The 19,511-nt window shown below is 41.4% G+C and overlaps 1 protein-coding gene across 5 annotated transcripts in view; it reads right to left on the reverse strand.

Moving 5' to 3' along the window:
- SUCO (SUN domain containing ossification factor) overlaps window positions 1–19,511 on the reverse strand; it is a 156,419-nt gene that overhangs the window by 72,932 nt on the left and 63,976 nt on the right. For 4 of the 5 annotated variants that reach the window (XM_077452994.1, XM_077452993.1, XM_077452997.1 and 1 more), the window contains exons 5-8: window positions 8,791–8,928; window positions 7,749–7,899; window positions 6,624–6,747; window positions 3,071–3,192 (exon numbers count right to left, since the gene is read on the reverse strand). In XM_077452994.1, the coding sequence (XP_077309120.1) occupies window positions 3,071–3,192; window positions 6,624–6,747; window positions 7,749–7,899; window positions 8,791–8,928 (535 nt within the window). The remainder of the gene's footprint in view (window positions 1–3,070; window positions 3,193–6,623; window positions 6,748–7,748; window positions 7,900–8,790; window positions 8,929–19,511) is intronic. The other variant, XM_077452996.1, reaches the window with a different exon arrangement.

Below are 19,511 nucleotides of genomic sequence, written 5' to 3' on the forward strand. Positions count from 1 at the left end.
CCGTCACCAGGCCACCAGAGTACCCGAGTACCCGTCACCAGGCCATCAGAGTACTCGAGTACCTGTCACCAGGCCATCAGAGTACCCGAGTACCTGTCACCAGGCCATCAGAGTACCCGAGTACCTATTTGCAGCCCATGTCTCATAGAATATACGTTGGGGTGTTTGCTTTCCAAAATGGGGTCATTTTGTGGGTAATTGCACTGTCCTGGTGGTCCAGGACCTTCAAAAGTGTGATGGGTAGGAATGAAATGAGATGTGTCATTTATGCTCCTAGAACGCCTGAACGTACTACTTCAAATGTTCGGCCTCTCTATGTGAGCAGGCTGTGTAAAAGTCCTACACATGTGGTATTGCCATACTCGGGAGGAGTAGCAGAATGTGTTTTGGGGTGTAATTTTTGCTATATACATGCTATGTGTTAGAAATATCTTATAAATTGACAACTTTGTGTAAAAAAAAAAGAAAAAAAATGCGTTTTCATTTTTTTCCACATATTCCAAAAACTTCTGGGAAAAAAAAAAAAAAAAAAAAAAAAAACGTTTAAAAAAGACTCATTATGCCTCACAGATTATACGTTGGGGTGTTTGCTTTCCAAAATGGGGTCATTTTATGGGAAATTCCATTGTCCTGGTACTCCAGGGCCTTCAAAAGTGTAATAGGTGGTTGAGAAATGAGAGGTACTACATCAATGTTGGTGCTCTGTATGTGGCCAGGCTGTGTAAAAGTCTCACACATGTGGTATTGCCGTACTCGGGAAGAGTAGCAGAATGTATTTTGGGGTGCAATTTGTTGTATGCATATGCTGTGTGAGAAATAACCTGATATGACAATTTTGAAAAAAAAAATGAATAATAATAAAAAAAATCTTCATTTTGCAAAGAATTGTGGGAAAAAATGACAACTTAAAAAAACTTGCCATGCTACTTCCTTAATACCTTGGAATGTCTACTTTGTAAAAAGGGATCATTTGGGGGGGTATTTGTACTTTCCTGACTTGTTAGTGTCTCAAGAAATGATACACCTGATGTACTGAAGGCCTGATTAGATGTGATCAATTTTCAGCGATTGGCACCATAGTTTGTAGACTCTATAACTTTCACAAAGACCAAATAATATATACTAATGTGGGTTATTTTTACCAAAGATATGTAGCAGTATAAATTTTGGCCAAAATGTATGAAGAAAAATTACTAGTTAGCAAAAATTTATGACAGAAACAAAGAAAAAGGCATTTTTTCACAAAATTTACGTATTTTATTTATAGCACAAAAAATAAAAAACCCACCAGTGATTAAATACCACTAAAAGAAAGCTCTATTTGTGTGGAAAAAAGGACGCAAGTTTCATATGGATACAGTGTTACATGACTGAGTAATTGTCATTCAAACTGAGCTCTGAAAGCTGAAAATTGGTCTGGTCAGGAAGGGGGTGTAACTGCACTGTATTGAGGTGGTTAAAAAAAAAAAAAAAAAAAAAAAGTCTGAGCAGCTTTTTCTTAGCCGAGTAGCCTTTTCTTAGCGGACAACAAGCCTCCCCAGTGTGAAAGCCTGAGTGCTTTCAAACTGGGGCAGTGCGCTTGCAGTACAGAGAAAACAAGTCCTGCAAGCAGCATCTTTGGAGGGCGGTGTGGGAGCAGTCCCAAACCGCCCCTGCCAAAATCAATGGGCAGCGCTGCTAGAGTCGCTTCGGCAGCTGCGCTAGTGGAGTTAAAAGTAGGGCTGCAACAATTATTTTCATAATCGATTAGTTGGCCGATTATTGTTTCGATTAATCGGAAAAAAAATTGCGGCGATTTGCATTTTTACATATTTTTTTGGCCAATTTATTTTTGGGCAGATTAAAAAAAAAAAAAAAAAAAAAAAAAAAACACAAATTCCCGCAAAAACGCATTATTACATTGCTTTTCTGCAGCTTCTCCATTGAAGTATATTAAACCAAAAAAACAAAACAACAACACACACAGGTGTGACCCAGGCCTGAGATGTTTAGTAACATAATGGGGTTAAAAAAAAAAAAAAAAAGGAGTACAAAAACAGCAAATAATTGCGGCTGTAAGGGGTTCATTTTTTACTATGGGACAGTGAAATTAATATTTACAGTAGCAAATTTGCTCTTTTTGTACTATAAAGGGCTAATTTAATTTTTTTTTTAACCCCATTATGTTAGTGGCAGATTAATCGATTATGAAATTAATCGATTACTATTTTCATAATCAATTAGTTGTCGATTAGTCGTTCGGCCCTAGTTAAAAGCACTCCGTTAGCGGCCGAAACAGCCTATACTGCGCACTAGTGTGAAAGGGGTCTAAACTGTAAGGACTGAACGAAAGAAATTTATTGATTGCCCCCATACACGCTAAACCATATCAACTGCGTGGTATCGACTGGTCTCCACTGCCAGCTATTGTATTCTGACACAAATCCGTAGCAGAATAACCCAACAGCGACTGCATCTGATGGGAGGAAAATGTCAGCTGAAGTATTATCGCTAAACACAAGGGTTGCTGGGTTGGTTGCTTGCTTGGTTAAGATTTCCCCCAATTTGAAAAGGTTTTCAATGTGCTTAGCAAAAACACAAAATCTCCATTTTCTTCTCAGATGGCGGTCTGCCTCGTTTACATAGGCAGTCCACCAGTCCTGCTGATTGACTCCCGCTGTGTCCGATCACATGGAGCGGTTTAGAAGCGGTTAAAGAGCATATTTGTCCGGTAAGGCCAAGTAAACCGTAAAACATCCAGATCATTTTTATTGGTGGTGGTCTGTGTTCCTATTGGGGAGATTTCTTCTCTCTTCCTGTCCCTATAACAATGGTCACCAAGACATGAAGTGAAATGAAACTGGATATAGAGTGGAAGATGAGAGTTCTGAGACCACCACTGACAGTTTCTCAGCCTTAAAATCAGGCTTCAACATCAGTTAAGCCGGTCTGCAACAAGTTAGAATATACAGCCAAGTCTGATTAAACCAGCAATTGTGCATGTACAGTATATTTTCTGCAATTCGCCAAAAATAATAAAAGTGTTTAGAGTTGAATCCAACAAGTTTTATACACTGCACATTAATCTTACCTTGGCCTCAGGGTTGGCAGATAGTATCTTTGCACCACACTCCACAGACGCATAATTGTTCCTATTCTTTTGGACCTTTACTGTATGCTGCCCCCCATTGACTGAGGCATGCGAAGACTGGCCTGGGGGGAAAAAAATAAAAACAAAACAAACATTAAAGCGGTGACTGACTTTGCCAGTTGCTTCTTGACAGCAAGTCCCTCTGCAACACTATGACTGGAAAACTTTGCCCCGTTCATGTGATACAGAATAACCTCTAATGTGAAATTCCAGGCAGTGATGACACTCCATTTACTAAAGGACAGCTTACTCCCTTCAGGGGCCATGCAGTCTGCTCATCTGACTGTCATCCAATTTCAGAAATGCCTTTTGTCATTAATATCTACAGAAAGGTAGTTCTGAATAAACAAGGTCAAGTAACATGCAGTTAATATTGAGTAACACACATGAAACAATTTCCTAACCCAAAAAGGCAGAGCGTTTAGTTGCCTGTCCACTGGGATTGCATCCCGTGTCAAACAGAAACTTTTTTTTTTTATGTGCCATGCGAGTTGCAATTTTAAAACATTTTAAATCTGCTCTCCATGTTTTAAAGACTTTTAAAAAACAAATTTAGACCACGCTGGTCCAAACAAACCGTTTACCTCACCAACGCATGCAGCGACGGTCATCACTATATGAGCTGTATGTATCCGCAGATACAGCGCTGTGTTCTGGTAGCAGGATGGGGCCTTTGTCCCGCTGTTGGAACATAACCGAGGCGGGTTGAGTGCTGCTTAGCCATTCACAGGGAGCTGTGAATTCTATGAATAGAAAGCTTCCTCTGATTGGCTGAGACAGAGGCAAGCCAATGTCGTCACCATCTTCAACTAAGCCCATTCGTGAAAACTTTGTATTCATTCATAGAATACACAGATTGCTGTGAATGGATGAGCAGCGCTCAGCCTGACTAGAATTTGTTCCGGAAACAGGACAGACTGCAGAAACATCACTGTATATAGCAGAGGATACATACAGTTTATACAGCGCACCTAGCACTGCTGCATGTGTTAGTGAAGAAACTCATTCGTTTGGACTAAACAAACCAAACTGTACTAAAACACAGAGATCAGCTTTAAAGGAAATTTGCACTGAAAAAGGTATGGAACTGCCCTTGATGATTTCTCCATCTGAAATTGCTAGATACCCAAATGTCATTATAATGTAATGGCTTTAAATGTATCCAAGTCAGTGTTTTAGAAAAAAAAAAAAAAAAAAAAAAAAGCAGAATAAGGGGTTTTGGCTTTAGTCCATACAGATTTATTCAAATTCGATTACTCACCTTTGTGGCTATCCAAGTGCAAGTGGGAGCAAGTACCCGCCACAACTAGGTACCCCCTAATAATGCAATAAACAAAAACACACACGAAGTGGGGGGGGGGGGGGAAGCAGAACTTCCCCTTTTAGTCCTAATGCACATTTAAGATGCAGACAACCTAAAAGGTAAGCTAAATGCACCGTTTACACAAGCCTTCACTCAGGGCAACAGCTTTCAAAGCTCATAGAAAGAGAAGGACACTAAAACTGGCTATAGATTGTTCAGAGTTTCAGCCAATTCCTGTTAGCTCAGCCAAACCATGAGCGCTGTAGTTCACCTAAACCTGGCAGCCACAGGAGGCTTCTGTGTATTTCCGATGCAGCTCTGTGATGATGTCCGTCTCCAGATGGAACTCCTTCCTGCAAAATTGGGCACCATTGCAGTACTGCAGGCTTAGACTTGCACAGATGCATCATGCTGAAATTCTTTACGATACCGAGATCAGTACTGTCCTTAACACCTGCTGGCTCCCGGATTTAAGGCACAAGGCTCCTACAAGCTAGCTCTGGCTACTGCTCTGTACCCATAGGGAATCTGGATGCTGGTGTGTATCACTCTTCTGGGACTGTCATGGGCCCAGGGCAGACAAAACTGGCCAGAAGGACACCAGCATCTCCAGCCCCACTCCCAAGAGGTGGTGGGAGTGCAACACAGCGCATTCCTGCTAGGTCAAGACCCAATCTGTGCCAACAAATGTTAGAGCACACAGGAAACCAAGGCCCGGCAGGAAGATGGCTGTGGCAGAGAACTGCATCTTGGACAGTGTGCTTTAGGTATCAAAATGTGAAGAAAAAAAAAAAAAAAAACATTACAACACCCTAAACAATCTGTTTCCTCCTTTCACCGGCTATAAAGCCACACCATCTAATTGGTTACTATGAAGAAAATATAGAATTTCATATGCTTTGATAAATAAGGTCAGATTACATAGACATTACACATGAGTAGAATCTTTAGTGCCGGAGTGAATTTCCACAGGTTTTATGAGTGAAATAAAACTTTATAGTAAATAAGGGAAAAAGTCCACAGAAAACATTGTGAAGCATGCAAAAGAAATCCATTATACATAGTTAAATATGTGTAGAAGTGCTTATGCATGCAATTTCCAGAGTAACTTAGTGCAAGCATTTACAACTGCTGAAGTGTAAAATGCTAAAACTACAAAGATTCCCATTAAATACAGTACAACTTTTAATAATTACACAAAGTGTATATATTGTTCCCACATGAGTGCAGTATTTTTTTCTAAGTACTATAAATGTCTTTGGTAAACGTCTACAAATGTACTTTACCAATATAAAGCACTGTGAACAAAGTCTAAAAATGTTTTACCAATTTTGGAGTATAGCTTTTGACAGCCTGCAAGCTTTGCAAGCGCTCTATCACTCATTTGCTTTCCGTACGAAAGCTCTACAGATATTAAACTACAAAGACAAGACTGGGCACAGACAGCAAGCCCAGCCTAGCTCTCAGCCTGTGGCCATTTTAAATATTTCACATGGATCAACTCCATTGTGAAAAATGTCAGACCTAAAGAATACAGAGTCTGCTCTCTATCCATATTCTTCCAGATCTTCTCTAGACATATTCTTCAGAGAAGCAGAGCATAAACCATTACATCACCATTTCCCAACATTTGAGATTAGGGATAATTGATGTTTTGTTTAAAGGAGAAATTTGGGTTGCCCAAAAGAAACACATACTCAACTCCATACTGCAGCCTTAGCGATCACATGACTGCTGATCACTCAGTTCTTGGTCCACTCAGAAGAGCGGCGACTATCAGTCTCGGCTCTCTGCTTTGCCCCTCCAGCGCTCACTGGAGTGTCGAGCAGGAGCAGCTGGCTGCGGAGTGGCTCTGTGAGATCAGCCAACAGCCGATTTTAGCCAACTGTCAGCTGATTCTGGCGTACAGGAGAGCACAAGTGCACTACTGTGACCCAGAGGAAAATGGCTATTTTGAGGGGACAGCAAATTTACACTGTTATACAAGCTGTACACTCGCTACTTTACATTGTCGCAAAGTACCATTTCTTCAGTGTCACATAAAAAGAGATAAAAAATTTACAAAAATGTGAGGGGTGTACACAATTTTGTGAGATACTGTAAATCCCAACTGCAGCGGGTGAATGGATTTAGCTGGCTTAAATTAGCTATTTGCATTTTGAAACTTGCCATGTGACTGGCATAACTTACTCTTTTCTTTCTCCACTTCCATGACTTGTTTCTTCCACTCATCAAAAGTTGGAATGTCAACGGGGTCCTTTGCGTTCCCTGGAACAACCGGGTCACCTCCAGTCACCTCTTTGTCATCAGTCAGCTGTATGTCCCATAAAAAATAGGGTTTTAAAACCTACATACTAAAACGCATGCTTTTATTAAGCTGGTCTTGAAACTCCCGACAAAAAGATAATCAAATTTAAAAATGTATTTTATAAAAACATGTTTCTCATTACCAGTCAATACCAAACAAATGCTTTTAGCCTCAGATACTACTACAAAAAAGGTTAAAAAAATTTAAAAATACTGCCTACTCTATTTTCCTCCGAAAACACTGGAAACCAGTGACCAGAGCTTTTTTGCCTTAGGGTCCTTTCACACAGGCGTTGCGTTTTTTCAAAGCAAAAACTGATTCAGTTTACATCAGCATTTCATGTTTTTTTTTTTTTTACTTCCACTACCAATGCAAAAAAACGGTTCTACATTTTTTTTTTTTTTACGGAAAAAAAACAAAAAAAAAATAGGGCTATGATCGGTTTAAAAAAAAGAAAGAAAAAAATGGATGTTGACGGATGCGGATGTAAAACCGATGCTCATCAGTTTTTCATCTGTCAGCATATGGATTTAAAAAAAAAAAAAAAAAAAGAGAAAAAAAAGCGGACAAACGGAGCGTCTGTGTGGAGGCCATATACAGTAAATACTGCTCTCTGGGGAACAAGAGAATGACTTAACACGTCTGGAAACTTGTGTTAGAACAGCGTTTCTCAACTACAGCCCTCAAGACGCCCCAACGGGTCATGTTTTCAGGACTTCCCTCAGATGAAACAGCTGTGGTAATTACTAAGGCAGTAAAACTGATCAAATCACCTGTGCAAAATAATGGAAAGCCTGAAAACATGACCTGTTAAGGTGCCTTGAGGACTGGAGTTGAGAAACACTGCGTTAGAACTTACTAATACATGGTAATGCCCTGTGCAGGACAGCTTTATAAAGCTAGGTTCCAACATAATCTAATGCTAGACAGCACAGGAAATGAAAACATACGGTATTGATTTACATAAAACAATATTATGCCACAATCGCAGCTATGGGCATACTGACCTCTTTCTCTAAATCTTCAGATGCATTAAGGTGTACTTTCAGTTTCTCTGCTTCTGGTTCAGGAGCTGACACTTCGGCTTCCATGTCTGATGATGTCACCTTTCGTTTGTTGTGTGAAACTGAGATGTTCTCAACATGTTCGGTCACAAAACTACAGGGAATTATTAAAAAGGAAAAATATATATACACACACACACACAATGCAGATCTAGTAGCCAACGATGAAGCATGTACATCTTTGAAAGCAAGCATTTGAAGATGCATTGTTCATACAAGTGCAGTAAAGTAAATGACAATACCATCACGCACATCTAAAAACGCAAATACCATTTGCCTATTCCCTCCCAAACAGCTATCTGTACATGCTTTAACAGACGTTAATATTTTTTTATAAACCATAATATTTCCAATAACTATCTGAAATTAAAACTGTGTGCAGCTGCAAAAGCGAAAAGGAATTGGCAAACTATGTCAGCGTTAAATTTCGAGGGCGATTCTGCCGGAAACAAAACTGCAAGGCTTACGTCAACATGGCAGCAGCGGTTTAAATGATTAAAATAAGGCTATTCTCTATTTGTGCATGTGAAGTGTTGATCTGCAAACCGCTAGATCAGCACTTGTCAAAAAGAACAGTCAGTGAATTGGTTTATTTTTATAATTGTGCAAGTCTTCGCCCATGTTATCCATTATGCCTTTTAGTTGGGATAGTCACGTAGAAGCTGGACTGCAAAATGCCAGACCGACGCTCGTTTGTTTAAATGGCGCAGACCCAGAACAATTTGGAGCACCCCGATTTAAAATGGAGAAATTGGCAATTTCACAAAAACGAAAACTATATCCTCAAAGCCTTTCAGTTTCAATTAAGTTTTGATATATTTCATGCATATTTAGTAGGTAGATGCGTAAATAGAGAAATGCAAGCAGAGCAGGCGAGCGGTGGAATGCGGCATGGCCTTAGCAGCGGATGAAGAGTTACCTTTATTCAGCTTCTTGCTTTTGGAATGATTTTGCTTTAACAAGCACAACCTACTTCAATACTCACCTTGCTGATGGATTGATAAAGGAGGGCTCACTCTGAGGCTCAACCTCTACGGCCCCCCCAGTATCACAGTCAAGTTCTGACTGCTCAGGTTCACTAGAGCTGACTACAGGGAGAGCGGCGCTGGACGCTTCTATTGCACTGAAGGGAGAGAAATAACAGTCTTTACACTGGGGGAGCGGCATAGAAAATTTGCACCAGACAATCTATTAAGGACACACAAGGGGTAGGGGACATTCTCATACAAAAACAGGGACTAGCAGTGGATTACTTTACGAAAAAAACACACAGAAATTATTGTTTTAGTTTTTAATGGATGCAACACCATTAAGAGCCTGATAGAAACATGTGGTTTGTAATCGAACATGGATGTAGTTAAGATTGATTAATGTTAACAGGAAATTTCATCAATGACCACTCACATGACTGCAGTATGGACTTATCTAATATCTGCGATGAACCTGAATGTAAAGAGGTTTCCTGCAGATTACACAGTCAATTGGCTAAGACAACAGTGTCCATGAAGAAGAGGTGCCAACAGACACAAGATGACCGCACAAAATCTGATCAATTATGGTCAGATCATGACATGATCACACATCTGATTAGCATTATGGGATCTGACCTGCTCATCCATTTCAGGAGAGAAACAAATAAAGGCCAACATACACAGCTTTATTTTTATCATTCAGGCTAAAGCTGGCCAGACTGTTCGAATCTCAGCCATTCCAAACTATGTATGGGCAGGCTGAATGTCAATCAATCAATTTGGGTACAACCAGTCAGTTCAATTTAACACGCGATTGCTGCTAACAATCACTGTGTTCTCCCAACAAGAATGGCTCCCCCTGCCCCTTCTCCAGGACACAATGGCTTCATGGGAGGGATTCCCCAATCAACACAGGCTGTGTTGATGGGGGGAATCAAACAATTGTGTGTGAGATGTGTACAACCCATGGTTGCAGGCAAGAAAAAAATCACTGCATCTATGGCCGGATTAAGAGCGTGGATGATAGGATCTCCACTGCCAGCTGCCTGAATACACTGGTGCTGCTGAACAGTGACTGCTTCTCAAAAAGGATGCAGTCACTGTTCGCCTGATCATTTTCCACCTGGTTCAGTTGATTTTATAGTTGACTTGTTGAGCCAGATAGGGGTAGCAGAGCCACCTGCAGTTTGGCCAATTAAGGTTAGTGGAAACATTTTTAGGCTGTCCGTGGGGACCTTAAGACCAGTGCCTGGAGCACCTGTATGGTTTACAAGCATGAAAAACTCCATAACTAGCTTTTGCAACAATTTGCCAGTGCCATCTTATGTCTACTGGCATGTTCAACTTTCTGCCACAAGCATGAAGATGCTCTGATCCTACAGAAAACATGGCATTTCAAAATCTCCTATGTGAGAGGTAAAATAATCATGCAGTGACAAAAGGTATCAAAAAGCCCTCCAACCTAATCCGTGAATAGCACAGTAACTTGTCCTGCAACTTGGGACTGCAAAGTCACATGACAAGTTGTAGGATTTCCAATGAAAATACGAAGTGGCGGTTCTGATGACTACAGCTAGAAAACTGTCAAATACAATTGCTCCACTTTTTCTTACATTTTTATAAGAGGGGAACCAGGAAGCTACTAGTTGTGTGTCAATATTTAAGAGTTTTGCTAAAAGCCAGCTGCTAAAATATAGACCAGTTCCAAGTATAAACAGTTTTTTTTTTTTTTTTTTAAATGAAAAGTATACAACCGCACATAATGAAAATACTACAACTACTGCACGTTGTCAAAAAATATACATCATTTTATAAATACTCAAACTGGTAAGAAAAAAAACATTTTGGCTGAAGACCGACTACAGAAAAATGATACATAGTTTAGAAAATACTCAGCGTGCAGAAGTTGCCCAGATTTCAGGCTGTACAAGTGCTAAAAACTGCTCAAAAGGCTTGTAGAAGATGCACACACTAAACTTACACAGAATTACGTGTAAATAAAAGCAGAAGGGCCTAATATAGAGACGTGCATGCAATATGTGCCAGTTAAAGCATACGGTACATGTTTTTAACAGTGACGTTTTTCTTGCCTGTAATTTTCAAACTCAGATTCTAAGTATACAAGATTTATAAAAAAAATTCTCAAAATTCTCAGTTTATGCCAACATTTACCCAAAAGAATGATTTACTCGCTTTTGCTGGTGTAAAACTTCAAAGTATACTCACTTTCACCAAATGTTAAAGTGAACCGATGCCCAGACTAGGCACACTAAAATATTTCCATATTTTGAACAAGCAGTAAAACGCTTTCAAAACAAGCCCGGCTCACCTCCGTAGCTGTAGGCAATGTGGGGAAAAGAGCGCAAAAGCTCAGCTTTTGTGGCTTCCCAACAACCAAAAGGTGTTTATAAGCAGTTGCACCCTATTAACACTGTGTGACTTGTCATGTGACTTTGGCCATCAAAGTCACATGACAAGTTGTACCCCATGTTTTCCAATGATAACCATTCATATATATATGTGACCTAAAGTCGCAGCAAATTCAAAGTAGTTCATGCACTAATTTAGTCCGACTTTCATGCAAATTGAGGGCCCTAGACTTCAATGCTAAACCTCAAAATAGCATGAAAGTTGTACCTAAATGGTTTGAATGCAAGAGTGGGTCCGACTTTTCAGAGGGACAGAAAGTCATATCCAAGTTGCATTCATCCAAAGTTGCACTCCAGAGTCCCACAACTTTGGAGTCATACAGGTGTTAATGGAGCCTTAGAAATGGTGTTTTGTTGCGCGCTTAGAGAATTACTTACTTCACATTACTAGCAGAAGGGTGTTCTTGCTGCTATTTGTCAGTTTATAAATACTTAAATAAGTATGGTTTTTGATTTTTGTTTTTATTCATACTTACCTAGGTGGATACTGCATCTGCCCTCTGGCATCTCTAGACAGAGCCGAGCGATCGAACACTGCCGATCGCTCGGTTCTCACAGCTCCGTGAGCAGAGAGCTGGTGACTGTCAGTCACAGCTCTCTGCTCTGCCCCCTCCTCACTGACTGGAGCGCTGGGCTGTGGAGGGGGCAAGAGCGGCTGGCTCAGGCTTTCAGTGGCTTGCCAAGAGGCTGAGCCGGGTGTTGGTCCAAGGATCTAGGCCAGTGATGGCAAACCTTGGCACACCAGATGTTTTGGAACTACATTTCCCATCATGCTCCACTACACTGCAGAGTACATGAGTATTATGGGAAATGTAGTTCCAAAACATCTGGGGTGCCAAGGTTCGCCATCACTGATCCAAGCAGATCCTGACTTCGTGATCATGTGGAGCCTGGACCGACTGACCTCAGGAGAGTGTAGACTTCAGTCCGCTCTCTGCTAAAAATGGGTCACAGGACTGAAAAACGACTGCACTACTGTGATCCATAGGAGAAGTACAGGCAAACGAGCTTTGGCTGTACTTCCCCTTTAATATCTATAGTCTGAACACAGGTACACTTTAAAACAAAAAAACAAAAAAAAGTACACCATCTGCTACCACAAGCATATTCATTGAAAAGGTCACTTGGTTAACTTAACTGAATATTTTCCTAGGACTAAATGTACTGTAGAAGGGACAAAAATCCCCATTATTATCATATAAATGCATTTATTCAGGTCAGGCAGGCACACAGAGTTTCTCTTTGTCTTGCATTACAACATTTCTTACACTAATCTTTTACTACATGTTGGTGATGGGAAAAATTTTGGGCACAGAAACCTGAGTGTTCAGACTCAAGTAAAAACACGTGAAAGCACTTGCAGTGAATCCATTTAAAGTAACTTTCCCACCAGGTATGGATAATCTATCAACCCAAAAATTCTTAAGCTTAAACCTGGTGGAATAATCTTTATTTGAGAATATCTCACTGGATGGTGCTCCAAGCTTTTGAGATCAGAGATGCCTGAAGAAGTTTAAGATTACCGGATTGCTCAATGAATACAAAAAATAAATAAAAAAAAAAAAAAAGACTGTACATATGCCAAGGAAAACCAAAAATAAGATTTTATAGCTATATTTTTATGCCAAATATTCTTTGTACCACACTACATAAATATAATGGAGAAAATCCAGGAAAGAAGTCTGATAACTCTCACCACCCAACAAATCACCTAATGTTTGACTACAGTATGGATTTAGATGCATTTAGCATGTGGTGGAAAACAATGAGTATTAGCAAAGTTTTTTCAGAGATGCAATGTCCTGCAGTGGACCTCCTGCTTCAAACTGCTTTTGAAGTCCCATTGATTTGCGTGGGAAGAGAAGTAGTTCTGATGCCAACAAAAACCCAGGCCATTACTGTCATTTCTATACTTCTATAAACTGCATTTTCGCAGCGTTTTGATAAAGAGTGCACCACACAATAGAGTGGCACAATAGTTAAATAATCAAGATCGCGACTCTACCCCCTTCACAATCTTAACCACTTGCCGACCGCCGCACGACGATATACGTCGGCAGAATGGCACGGGCAGGCATATTGGCGTATATATAAGTCCATGCCTGCCCGCGGGTGGGGGGCCCGATCGGGCCCCCCCCCGGTGCCTGCGGCGGTCGGCATTCGTTCGGGAGAGATCAGGGATGAGGGGACGGCCATTCATTCATGGCCACCCCCTCGCGATCGCTCTCGACGAATGGAAATCCCCCGTGACATCACTTCCTCTCCTGTAATGTAAACACAGGAGAGGAAGTGATGTATTCTCTCCTCCGTGTCGGTATTTTCCGTTCCGACACGGAGGAGAGCGGATCGGTGAGTTGCACCAACACTCTACACACACAGTAGAACATGCCAGGCACACTCACACCCCCCCTTTACCCCCCGATCACCCCCCCAATTACCCCTGCCCCCCAGTCACAGTGACACCAATGTCATTTTTTTTTTTTTTTTTTTTTTTTTTGCATTGGTGTCATTTGTGACTGTAATAACTGTTAGGGCAGTTAGAGTTAGCCCCCTTTAGTTCTAATGTACCCCCCTAACCCCCCCAATAAAGGTTTAACCCCGTGATCACCCCCCGTCGCCAGTGTCACTAAGGCTGGGTTCACATTGCAGCGGTTTATGAGAACGAATGTGATTCGCACCGCACTGCAGTGCAAATCACATCCGATCTCTGTGCGATTCGAGTTCAGCCATTCGCCGCACCCGCCGCACCCGCCACACCCGCCGCACCCGCCGCAAATTCGCACGGGACCCTTTTTTTGGCCCGCAGCAGAATCGGATCGCATGGGTGTTCACACCATGCGATCCGAGTTTGCAGATCGCACTGCGATATGCGAACTGATCTGGGGGTGTCAGTAACATTTCACTGACACTCCCAGCAGTTCGCATAGGGCAGTGTGAACTGCCGCCGGGAGGCATGCGATGCGGGAACCCGCCGCGGATTCGCGGCGTTTCCGCATCGCTCCAGTGTGAACCCAGCCTAATAAGCGATCATTTTTCTGATCGCCGTATTAGTGTCACAGGTGACGCTAGTTAGGCAGGTAGGTATTTAGGTTCGCCGCAGCTTTTTATAGCGCCAGGGACCCCCATATACTACCGCATAAAGCCCCCTGATTGCCCCCTAGTTAACCCTTTCACCAGTGATCACCATATAACTGTTACAGGTGACGCTGGTTGGTTAGTTATTTTTTTATAGTTTCAGGGCACCCGCCATTTATTACCTAATAAAGGTTTAACCCCCTGATCACCCGGCGGGTGTCATTTGTGACTAATAACTGTTAGGGCAGTTAGGGTTAGCCCCCTTTAGTTCTAAGGTACCCCCCTAACCCCCCCAATAAAGGTTTAACCCCGTGATCACCCCCCGTCGCCAGTGTCACTAAGGCTGGGTTCAGATTGCAGCGGTTTGAGAACGGATGTGATTCGCACCGCACTGCAGTGCAAATCACATCCGATCTCTGTGCGATTCGAGTTCAGCCATTCGCCGCACCCGCCACACCCGCCGCACCCGCCGCAAATTCGCACGGGACCCTTTTTTTGGCCCGCAGCAGAATCGGATCGCATGGGTGTTCACACCATGCGATCCGAGTTTTCAGATCGCACTGCGATATGCGAACTGATCTGGGGGTGTCAGTAACATTTCACTGACACTCCCAGCAGTTCGCATAGGGCAGTGTGAACTGCCGCCGGGAGGCATGCGATGCGGGAACCCGCCGCGCATTCGTGGCGTTCCCGCATCGCTCCAGTGTGAACCCAGCCTAATAAGCGATCGTTTTTCTGATCGCTGTATTAGTGTCACAGGTGACGCTAGTTAGGCAAGTAGGTATTTAGGTTCGCCGCAGCTTTTTATAGCGCCAGGGACCCCCATATACTACCGCATAAAGCCCCCTGATTGCCCCCTAGTTAACCCTTTCACCAGTGATCACCATATAACTGTTACAGGTGACGCTGGTTGGTTAGTTATTTTTTTATAGTTTCAGGGCACCCGCCATTTATTACCTAGTCTCACTAGTGTACCCCTAAATTTAGGGGTGTCTACTTTCCAAAATGGGGTCATTTGGGGGGGGTTTGTGCCATCTTGGCATTTTATGGCCTTCAAAACTGTAACGCCCTTAGAAAGCCTGAAGGCGGTGCTTGGTTTTCGGGGCCCCGTACGCGGCTAGGCTCCCAAAAAGTCCCACATATGTGGTATCCCCGTACTCAGGAGAAGCAGCAGAATTTATTTTGGGGTGTCATTTCACATATGCCCATGGCATGCGTGAGCAATATATCATTTAGTGACAACTTTGTGAAAAAAAAAAAAAAAAAAAAAAAGTTTGTAATTTTCCCGCAACTTGTGGCAAAATATAAAATATTCCATGGACTCAACATGCCTCTCAGCAAATAGCTTGGGGTGTCTACTTTCTAAAATGGGGTCATTTGTGGGGGTTTTGTGCCATCTTGGCATTTTATGGCCTTCAAAACTGTAATAGGTAGTGAGGAGTGAAGTCAAATATTTACGCCCTTAGAAAGCCTGAAGGCGGTGCTTGGTTTTCGGGGCCCCGTACGCGGCTAGGCTCCCAAAAAGTCCCACATATGTGGTATCCCCGTACTCAGGAGAAGCAGCAGAATTTATTTTGGGGTGTCATTTCACATATGCCCATGGCATGTGTGAGCAATATATCATTTAGTGACAACTTTGTGAAAAAAAAAAAAAAAAAAAAAAAGTTTGTAATTTTCCCGCAACTTGTGGCAAAATATAAAATATTCCATGAACTCAACATGCCTCTCAGCAAATAGCTTGGGGTGTCTACTTTCTAAAATGGGGTCATTTGTGGGGGTTTTGTGCCATCTTGGCATTTTATGGCCTTCAAAACTGTAATAGGTAGTGAGAAGTGAACTCAAAAATTTACGCCCTTAGAAAGCCTGAAGGCGGTGCTTGGTTTTCGGGGCCCCGTACGCGGCTAGGCTCCCAAAAAGTCCCACATATGTGGTATCCCCGTACTCAGGAGAAGCAGCAGAATTTATTTTGGGGTGTCATTTCACATACGCCCATAGCATGTGTGAGCAATATATCATTTAGTGACAACTTTGTGTAAAAAAATAAAAAAAATATTTTTTTTGTCATTATTCAATCGCTTGAGGCAAAAAAATAAAATATTCAATGGGCTCAACATGCCTCTTATCAATTTCCTTAGGGGGTCTACTTTCCAAAATGGGGTCATTTGGGGGGGTTTTGTACTGCCCTGCCATTTTAGCACCTCAAGAAATGAGATAGGCAGTCGTAAACTAAAAGCTGCGTAAATTCCAGAAAACGTACCTTAGTTTGTAGATGTGACAACTTTTGCGCAAACCAATAAATATACAATTATTGACTTTTTTTTTACCAAAGACATGTGGCTGAATACATTTTGGCCTAAATGTATGACTAAAATTGAGTTTATTGGATTTTTCTAATAACAAAAAGTAGAAAATATCATTTTTTTTCAAAATTTGCGGTCTTTTTACGTTTATATCGCAAAAAATAAAAATCGCAGAGGCAATCAAATACCATCAAAAGAAAGCTCTATTTGTGGGAAGAAAAGGACGCAAATTTTGTTTGGGTACAACATTGCATGACCGCGCAATTACCAGTTAAAGCAGCGCAGTGCCAAAGTGTAAAAAGACCTCTGGTCATTTACCAGCAAAATGGTCCGGTCTTAAAGTGGTTAAAGCCAGATTTCTTTGATATACAATTTTCTTGTTCAACTTTGCTTTAGAATTACCAAAACCATATAATAGGAGTTCTATCAGGCAGCCCCCTGCACTACATAGATGAAGGTAAATCTAAAGGAAATCGAATAAGAAAATTGTATATAGTGTATGGCCAGCCTTAGGCCTCATACACACTGGACGTTTTTACAGCTGCTGTTTTCGGCTTCAGACATTTTTTTCTACAGGCAAACGCTCCAGCATGTTACCCTATGGCTCGGTTCACACAGGGGTGACTGGTCCAGGCGACTTCGCCGCCTGACAAGTCGCGCTCCGTTCTGTACTATGGAACCATTCTAATAGGAGCGACTCAAGTCGCTCCGACTTGGAAAAAAAGGTTCCTGTACTACTTTTGGGGCAACTTCAGGCGACTTTCATTGACTTCTATACAGAAGTCTTTTGCAAGTCGCCGCTGATCGTGTGCAGGTCGTGGCGCTGCAAGTCGTGCCGCCCCTGTGTGAACCGAGCCTATGTGTCCAAGCACACAGTCTGTTATGTTTTTTGGCTGGGGCATTTTTGGCTGTAAAACAACCCCCAAAAACTAGTGGGCTCTGAGAGTTTCAGATGTAAGAACGCTCCAACATCAAAAGACGCCTAAAAAAAAAAAAAAAAAAAAAAAAAAAAAAACTTGAAACGCTCAAAACCTCTTAAAAATGCTATTGCAAAAATGCTCAAACACTCACTACAAGGCTACTGGCGTTTTTATGTTATTATAACTTCCAGTGTGCATGAGGCCTAAACCTTTTTAGCATTTTTGCAAGTTGAAATCAGTATTTTTTGCTAGAACTACTTAGAAGCAGGAGGAGCCAAAAGCATTGGTGGGTGACGCCAGAAGGATCGGGCTGCTCTGTGCAAAACCATTACACAGAGCAGGCAAGTACAAAATTTGAGTATTTGGAAAGCATCAAGGACTTTTTTCAACGCAAAACAGTGCTTTTTTTGGTTCAATATACTTCAATGGAGGAGCTGCAGAAAAGCATGTAGTGCATTTGCAGCAGCAATTTGTGTTTTTTAATCTGCCCAACAACAAATTGGCCAAAAAAAAAAAAAAAAAAAAAAAGCATAAAATGCAAACAAAGCAAAATCGCAGCAATATCACGTGCAAAAATCAAAATGCACAGCAAAAAGCACTGCAGAAACAGATCAAAAGCAAACGGCATGTTGTGCCCTGCGGATCAATTTTCAGATGAGAATATTCATACGAAAAATCTTTGTACATTTCGGAATGAAAGAATGTTTGAAATGTTCACTTGCTTCTGTAAAGCCATTTCAGCTATTACAATACCATCAGCCAATGTTTACTTAAGAATCTTGGGAACAGAAATCTATGCATGTTCTATATTCAGTTCCTGTACTTTCAGGATTTTCCTAATCTTCTACAGATCTACAGACAAGTTTTTTGAGTCCTGCGATCAATAACCATCAGACATTTCCAGTAAAATCGTCACAACCCTCCTGGAAAAAATTAGGTCTATTTATAACAAAGAATGGGTCAGCTTGGGGAAACAAAAAACCAAAACTAACAATTCCCAGACAAGGTTTCTGCATTTATCTTATCTTGAGAAAGCAACTTTTAAAGAGGAAGTAAACTCCTATCGTTTTTCAGCCAAGGAAGCTGCCATCTTTGCCTCTGTTTAATCTTCAACTGCTATGGTGCTGCACATGTGATTCGTTATGACACCAGCCATTGGATGGTTTGATAGTTTGTCTGAGAGCACAGCCAATGTGCAGTTAACATTCCCGGTACGTCTTTTTTTTTTTTTTTTTAACTGTTTAAATCGATGGGTTTACTTCCACTTTAAGTATAATTGACCCAAACCTAGGTGAGCCTTGTGCAAAAATACAAACGTATGACCTGAGCCTTCTACCTATACCCTGCATTGCATTGATAGGATGTAAAGCACGTACCTCTCTATAGTTAACCCGGACATACTATAGAGGCCCAACAAGCATGTAAACTGGACTGCTAATCTGTATTTGCAATAAGCACTCTTCTTACTGCTGGTAGCCACCAACAGAAACCCTCTTCAGTTCTTACATATTACTCTAAGAATGAAAGGGATAATCCAAATTGGATGCTTCCATCCTTTAGGCAGAGATAAAATGCAACTATGTAAGATTTCTAACAATTATCTAGGATATTGAAGGTTTTTAGATAAATTATAACTAAGAAAAAATAAAAATTATCAGCAGGTTACTAAATATATTTTGGTTTAGCACAACTGCCAAAGTGTGGTTTTGCTCTCACGGCTGTTTATTACATAAGATGTTCACATGCAATCTCACAGTACTCTGCTAATCAAGCAGTGAACAGGGAAAAGAAAGCAACAGATATGAACTGCCATCTGAAATCTGTAGATCTACCAGCATCTATATAAAGCTTAGTTTAGGTAGGTCCTCAGGGTGCCTAGCTTTGGTTAAGTCTGTAATGTGTATTTTGCGGAATTTTAAGTGAAAATATGGGCAAAATCACGTATTACACATATGAAGCAGTCTGCTTTTCTGAGACCCCTCTGTAGAAAGTTTTATTACATTCAGTGGTT

This window comes from Lithobates pipiens, unplaced genomic scaffold (genome assembly GCF_037356315.1).
Source record: "Lithobates pipiens isolate NorthernLeopardFrog02 unplaced genomic scaffold, aLitPip1_a1.2 Scaffold_23, whole genome shotgun sequence".
NCBI lineage: Eukaryota > Metazoa > Chordata > Amphibia > Anura > Ranidae > Lithobates > Lithobates pipiens.